Genomic DNA, 7,646 nt, shown 5'->3' with positions numbered 1-7,646 from the left:
CGCTGATGGACAGGTAAAGACATACAGTACATGCACATAAAACCTATTTATACCCCAGCACACAGGTGGAAATGGGGAGGAGGTAACAACCCATCCCTTCTGAGGGTTTCCCCCCCTAAAATATTATTAAACCACACTGTGTATCGTATATAAAAATACACTTTATATTATTGTGTAAGTAGTAAAACAATGCAAATGCAAAATGGGGCAAAAAAATGCCTTTGAAGTTAAAACATTTGGAATCCCCCACCTCCCTTGCCTCACAGTGGTTCGGTCCACTGCTTGGTTTCCTCCCGTATGTTAATGTAGAGAACAAGTCGCGTCAGTAAGTAGGATGGCAAGGTTGTTTTATTCATTTTAAAAAATGGGAATGAAGTGATTATTTTCTCTAATACAGATATCATTACAGAGTCATTGATAAATTTGTTATGTCAAAAAAATGATGTATTTTTTCATGAGTGGGTTATGTTTAAGTTACTTAGCTTGTTTGGTAGCCTGTTATATAGTTAATGAGCTAGGTTGCTTATTCAACCAACCTTGCTTTCGTAAATATGGAACCAACGTAACTTCTAAGGTGTACAGGTCTTCCCTAGAAGTTGCGTGGGTTCCTTCATAACGCGTGCTTTCATGCTACACACTGGTTATAGGAAATAAGCCAAACAAAGTGTCATCCATCTGTTGAGAGCACTGTGCTTTTCTACGCTGTGACAAGAGTGTGTGAATGTAACATTAAGATGTTAATCTTTACCAATTTAGTGGCCAGCTGGCTAGTTAGTTAGCTTGCTGGGAGGCTCAGTTCTCAGTTCATCTGGATTAGAGAAAATAAACCACTTCATCCGATGTTTGAAGTGAATAAACTAGGTAGTCCCAATCCACTTACTGGAGTACACATATCCTACTCAAGTACAATTTTGTATGTATTATTTGTGTCCCCTTCAATAATTGCTCTTAAAGAAATATGCCACATTTTGTTGAAATAGGGCTTATCACAGTTTCCCCTAGCTGTAGATAGGTGGGCACACGCATTTTCTCTTTCTCAATGCAGGCATTGTTTTAGGCCGGTGCAGCACCGCCACTAGTTAGCTTAGCGTAGTAAATGGAATCCTATGTTGCCAGTTAGCAGGGCTGCCAACTCTCACGCATTGGCCGTGAGACACACGCATTTGACTGGTTTCACACGCGCACACGCCACACTCCCGATTTCTCACGCTGAAGTGTCAACCCGGTCGGTCAAATTTCTGAAAGATGAGTTTATCTATAGATCTACCTGTTGTGCCACTGCCACTCGTGATTGACTAGTTGTGTTTTCAGAGACTGTGAGGGGTTCAAGAGCGCTCCCTGTCTGTGGAAGTTTCGAATTGTCGCAAACTGAGAACATTTTTTTTACGATCCATCCCAGGTGCATTTCCCCGGCTCCAGGTATGAGCTCTGAGTATCACAGACCCGACCGTCGCTTCGTGACCACTCTCTCTGTAAAAATAGAGGTGAGCAGCGCGGCTGGTGGACTCGCTCTGCTGTGGGCAGTGAGGCGTTGCATCCGTGCAGACCTCCGATGAAGAGAGCGTACAGCCTCCTCTAAACTTTGTCAGAGACCAGAGACCCAAATGGGCCTCTGTGTCTGTGCGACGGTCTGAATGAGATCCACCATATCAGCGGAGCAATAACATGCACAGCAGACTAGATTACAACTCTCCAAATGTCGGACAACAGAATGGAGGAGTTATATTTTGAATGTGCACACAAGTTGTAAACATGAGCAAAAATCTGATGAACACACTCTGGCTATACTATACTATACAGTATATACTGTACTATATATACTATATATACTGCAACGTTGGGCCACTATTGTGCTTCTCTAACCTCGGTGCATCTCTAAATGTAACTGTAAATAATTAATTTTATGTTTTATAAAATGAACAATAGTCTTTATTTTCCCAAAAGTAAATACAGTAATGGGGCACAGAGCATAAGGGCCAAACATTACTAGCATTGGCACAAAGGTTAAAGGATAAGAATCTATGTCCTCATGGTTCTTATTCTTTAGAATTTCAGTGGTCTTAGTTGATCCCTCAACATTAATTTAACTTTGGGTCCCTGTTCCCTACACACCGAAACCCTGGACCTGTTCCCCCACAGACCCAAATCTTCTCAGCTGTTGCTGACATATGCTACTGTCTCTTCATGTGGTTCATTATGTTTGGCACTTGTCTGGGTCGGTTCTTATATCATAAGAAGTTAATATTGTAAATAATGTAAATGCTAATGCCGTCTGTTGATACTACAACAACACAAGGTTCTTAACCCTACAGTTTTGCACATCGATGTAAGACTTGATTTCTGCATTTCTTGCAAAAAACCTCCAGAAAGTGCCATTTAATGGTTTATTTTAAAAAAAAAATTCGGGGGGGCATACCCCCATCATAACAAATCCCAATTTAAATCCCAATTTAAACCCTGAAGGATAAGACCCAAGAAATTGCTTTGTACGCGGCAAAATATGGGTTGGCCCCCCCAAATCTCACTCCAAGGTTTTGGGAAAAGTTGGCAGCCCTGAGTTAGCATGCTGTGACTAAAAGTGAGCCAACAAAAAAACAACAACCTAATTACTTCTTGTGACCTGCGTATCCACGAGTACAAATAGCAATGCAGATTAAGACTAGACAATTTCCTAGGCAGATATTGATTTGGGACTATATAGGGTGGAAGCCCCAGCCGAAGCACTGCTACTGTTAGGGTTTTATCCTGCTGTCTCCTCCCTTCCCCTTGTCCCTGTCAGTCTTGTTTGTTTGTGTGGGCGTGTTCAGCAGGCTCATCTCCGCTGGCAGTGCTTCACACCTGCGGCTCATCACCAGCTGCAGCTCACCGCACCTGTGGCTCATCAATCATCAGTCTCCCTGTTATATGCTCTGGTTCTGCTTCCACTCTTCGCCAGTTTGTCAGCTTACTACCCTTGGTATTATGTTTAGGCCTCTTGATAGTTTGCCGAATACTTTTAATGTGTTTCTAACAATCCGTTCTCGCCTGCCATCCTGTCTGTCCGCCCTGACTGCTCCTCTAAATACAATCACCTGAGCTCCATCAAGCCTGGAGATCTCCTACACTTTGGCTCACCTGCTTTCTCAATAAACCTGCCTGAACTCACGCAGCACCTTTAACCCCCCCCAACTTCCGTCAACATACCCGGCGTGACTAGCTATTATCTATTAGACTATTTTCCTACAGTAGACAGTAAATGGCGATGAATATGTCGGATTTTGTGAGAGACAAAGAGGATAAGTTCTAAGATAGTCAAGCTCCTCTTCTGAAAACCAAAGTTTGCTTTGGAAATAGAACCAGAGGAGGAGGAGGTTGCTATCACTCAACAGCCCGAGGACATGAGGCATCCTGCAGTCCTTGACTTTTTTTTTTTTTTTTTTGGGTGTGATAAAGTCAACTGGGAAAAACTCCAAATGGACCCAATAAACAGCTGACCACAGAGTAAGTGATTACTGTAAACATGACGCATGGTTATTTTACGGGATAGATCGACCCCTATTAGACCTGTACTCACACAGAGTGGCTGCGTGATATCTTGGCGCCAAGTAACAGTGCTTCGGCTGTTTGGCTGGTACCTTTAACATATTTTATGTTTCCCCCCCCCCCAACTGTTAGACTAGATATACGTCCATGCCTCTGTATTTTAGGGTGCTGCTGACATGTTTAGGGGGTACCTCTTCTTTTTATTAAATTAGATCATGTGAGAAGCTAAAACTTGATTATTGTTAGAGAAAACTCAAAGAACAGTTGTCTTGTGTTATCTGTTATGTTTTAACATAATATATACCCCAGGTTTATTATTACAAACAGTGAGCCTCAATTTTATCATCACAATCATTGCAAACCAGCGAAACACTCCAAGGAAATTATTTTGCTCTTTATATTCTCTAGGGATAACCAATAAACCAATAGTACCAGTGTATTTGTTTTAACCATACAGTTTTTTCTCTCTGTTATCCCTCATTCCCATTATGTCCCACTGTGAGACATTTAGTCAGTCGGGTTAAGTCTCATTACTGGAAGAAGACTGCAGAGCTTTGGCAGCTGTCTCCTCTTCCAGGAAAACACGATGTTTGTTTTGTCTGAGAAATGAGGACGTCATGCATACCCGCAGTGTATTCTGTTATTCTGTGTCAGCCTCAGGGTTTGTCAAGTTCATTTCTGCAGCAAAATTGGTCTTAGGTGTTTTAATATAAGTTTGAGAAAGTTTGGTTTATTTATGCTAAAACCACTGACTTCCATTCTGTCTGTACTGTACTGCTTTCTCCACTATCCTCCTTACGTGAAACAAAACATTTTTGAGCATGTGTGGGTCTTGACTAGACACATACTAGACAATAGTGTATTGTAATTGTAGCAGGGCACTGCAGGATGTAGCAGGGTACAGCAGAGCATAGCAGGGTGCAACAGGACATGGCATGGCGTGGAGCAGGATCACTGGGACAGCTGCAACCATGATTTAGCCACCCTAAATCAAGGAAACCTGCTGAGCTGGTTCCATAGGAGAGGAGCCTGATAGCTGAAGGCTCTGGCTCCCATTCTACTTTTGAGTTTGGTCCGAGCATACTGATGTTTCAAATTGTCTATTGTGATGTAGTACTCTACAGTATCTTTCAAAACAAAATGTTTTAAAAGACCATAAACCAACTGATACATGAATATGGAGCCTTTGTGGCCCCTTTGAGGCCTTAGGGCGGTTGCCGGCCTGATAATTCAGATTGCCTTGGATATGAGTCAACATCATGATTAATGATTAATCTCCATTAGATCCACTCTACTAAAGCTGTGCAACTAGTTTTTCAAACGGCGTAGACGGAAATTACACATGGTTCGATCCAGCTTCTGACCGTGCTCATTTGTCATGTCCCTCTAATCCTCTTTCCTGTAAATTCAACAATATCATGATGCAGAAATACCATTGAACCAATCTAAAAAGTTAAACAGTGTAAAGTCAGAGTTACTCTGCCAAGTTTCTCAGCAGGCCGTCCTACTCTGAATCATTCCAGAATCTTGATTAACCCCCACATAAACAAACTTCCTTTATTGCTGTGGTCACATGCAAATGCATATTGAGGTTCTGAGCCACAATTCATCATATCTGTTTGGGTTGTTTTTCTGAAATCAAGAAGAGTTGTGACATTTGGAAGGCCTGTAGTATGTTTATAGTATCCTCAAGATGACAGCTTTGTCTCTTTTTGTGGTCGGTGCGGATCCAAAAGGCACGTTAATTGAAGGTTTCTGATGTCTGGTTAGACAGGAAGTGATGATGACAGCTTAGATCATACAGGGTGGGAACTCTGTCTTATCACAACATAGCATGAAGAAGATGTCCTCCCTAAGGTTGGGTATTGTTTGTTTTTTCCCCCGATACCGGTTCTAAAACGATACCTTTTATAAATTTGCAGGTGCCTTAATACTTTAAATTATTGAATTTCAACCATATGGCCATATATTTTTTTTAAGTAATACAGTAACCTATTTCACCAGTCAATTGCTTATAAACAACCACTAGATAGCAGTAGCCTACTTAACACCAATAGATTGAGATTTTCATGTTTCACTTGAATGCACCATGAGTTTACGCAATGCAGTTGAACGCATCATCAGGTCGCTTCAGTGTTGTTGCTCAACATCTCCAATAGCGGCAGTGTCCATGGTGTCTTAAAATGCAGCTAGTCTCCTCTTTGTCTTTAGCTGCAGACGGTTGGACATCCCGCTGGAATCCATTCCAGTGAAATACAGCCACGCTTTACACCGCTTAGCTTTCAGCATTTTAACAGTGTTTATGTCAGCTACTAGCTACTAGCACCAGAAGGCAGCACACGCAATTACGTTGCAGGGAAATAAGGCACCAAAAACTGAAAAACTAAATTTGGTCCGGTATAGGCATAAAGGAACCGGTGCCATATTAGCTCCGGATTTTGACACCCAACCCTAGATTTGGGTGTCTTTTAGTTTTAGTATTACATTGAGAATGAAATAGGTTACAAGAAAAGAAAAGTAAGATTAGAAAATATATCGGCATCTTTTTTTTCAGTGAGCACATCTTCTCCTTGTTTCTCCCTCACGTAGCTTTACAAGAACCTGTGGTCGACAGTGATGCAGGGCAGCCAGGTGCTGGAACGGCCTTCCTGGTGGAAAGAGTTCTGCTCAGACAAGCCGGTGGTCGGATCCCTCCGTCCAAAACTCTAGAACCCACTCGACAACCTCCTTCTACAATCCTGGACATGTGTCTGGAGTGTCCACATTCTAACTCTGTAATTCTAAGTGCAATTTCAAATTAAATGCCCATACATACAACATATTGCCAAAAAAGTGTCCAAAATATTATATACAGAACTGTTTATTATGAAAGGCTGGAATCCTGTGTACTCTTGAACTAAAGAACTCTCGATTCCTGGTCAGACGCTAGACAGATCAAAAACACGTACACTGCAAATGAACACCCATAGAGAAGAGCAGATGTGACAAAAAAACAAACAAAAAGACCTTTCAACTCACATTAGCTAATTTCTATTGAATGACCTACTAAGCAAACATCAAGCAGGGAAACATGCACAGCTAACAGTTTGCAGGTGACAAGCTAACTAGTAAGTAGAAGCTTAATAGATCCTAGGCCTAAAAAAATTGTGCTGATACTATTTTTTTCTAAATATGGTCACTTCTGGCCCTGAAATGACCATATTTGAACAAAGCGATAGACCTTGTTAGGATGACACTAAGTCAGTGTTGTGTATGGTTTCAATGGCACTATGCTAAAGAGGGATAACTGCAAATTTTCAACCCTTATGACCCCAGAACCTGAAAACGACCATGAAATGGGACCATTAAAAGCGTACTTGCAAATATCAACATTAGCCGCTTTCAAACTGGAGGGATTTTTGCAGTTCTTAGAACATAACGTTCACAGAACCATTTCTTTCTTGTGTTCCGACTGGACCAATTTGGGGATTAATAAGTTCCTCTGACCGCAGTTTCTGTAACTCTTTCAGCTCCTACTTCAGGGCAGGTTTTACCCGTTTCCCTTTTGACCTAGGTCTACGTTGATTTAATTTGATTGGCTTATAAGTCACGGCCCCACAGTGCACCATCTGTTGAAGCAATGCAGTCTGTTTTAGCAAAACACTGACTACCTGAATTGACTACAGGAATTATTACTAGCACAATAGAACTTTGAAGGGTTAAATTATCTTTATTGTATGTGGGTAAATATGACTTAAGCTTGTGTAAGGATATATATATATATATATATAGTGAACGCGTGGAAAATATTTATGGTTGTAGAAAAACATTTGAGAAACTCAACGCTCCCACACTGTAACACTGAAGTCACACATACTTTTGTCTGTAAACACAAAGCATTAAATATCTGTGGTGTCATGAACCAGCTCAAATTAACAACAAAAGGGAAAACACATTTGACTACAGATCAAATTCAAACCAATTGATCTAACCCAAATTAATGACTATAAAAACAGGATAAAACTACCATTCCAGTAGTATCAGTAGTGAAAACAAAACACAACCCAAACCCGAAAGAGCTCAACTGCTCAACTCCAGGGGTGTTTCTCAATGTCAAGGATCCTTCCTTGGTAGGACTCGTCCTT

At 41.2% G+C, this 7,646-nt stretch overlaps 1 protein-coding gene across 1 annotated transcript in view; it reads left to right on the top strand.

The window, feature by feature from the left end:
- The window catches only part of LOC116707222 (peroxisomal acyl-coenzyme A oxidase 3-like), a 91,183-nt gene extending 84,730 nt beyond the window's left edge, over nt 1-6,453 (top strand). The window contains 2 exon segments of the mRNA XM_032544508.1: nt 1-13; nt 6,112-6,453. The exon segment at nt 1-13 is cut by the window's left edge and continues 2 nt beyond it. Of these exon segments, the coding sequence (XP_032400399.1) occupies nt 1-13; nt 6,112-6,231 (133 nt within the window). The 3' untranslated portion in view covers nt 6,232-6,453.
- The last annotated feature ends 1,193 nt before the right edge of the window (nt 6,454-7,646 follow it).

The sequence above is a fragment of the Etheostoma spectabile genome, chromosome 19, assembly GCF_008692095.1.
Source record: "Etheostoma spectabile isolate EspeVRDwgs_2016 chromosome 19, UIUC_Espe_1.0, whole genome shotgun sequence".
Lineage (NCBI taxonomy): Eukaryota > Metazoa > Chordata > Actinopteri > Perciformes > Percidae > Etheostoma > Etheostoma spectabile.
Note: the sequence above shows the minus strand (reverse complement) of the source record. Positions and strands in the feature narration are given on the sequence as shown.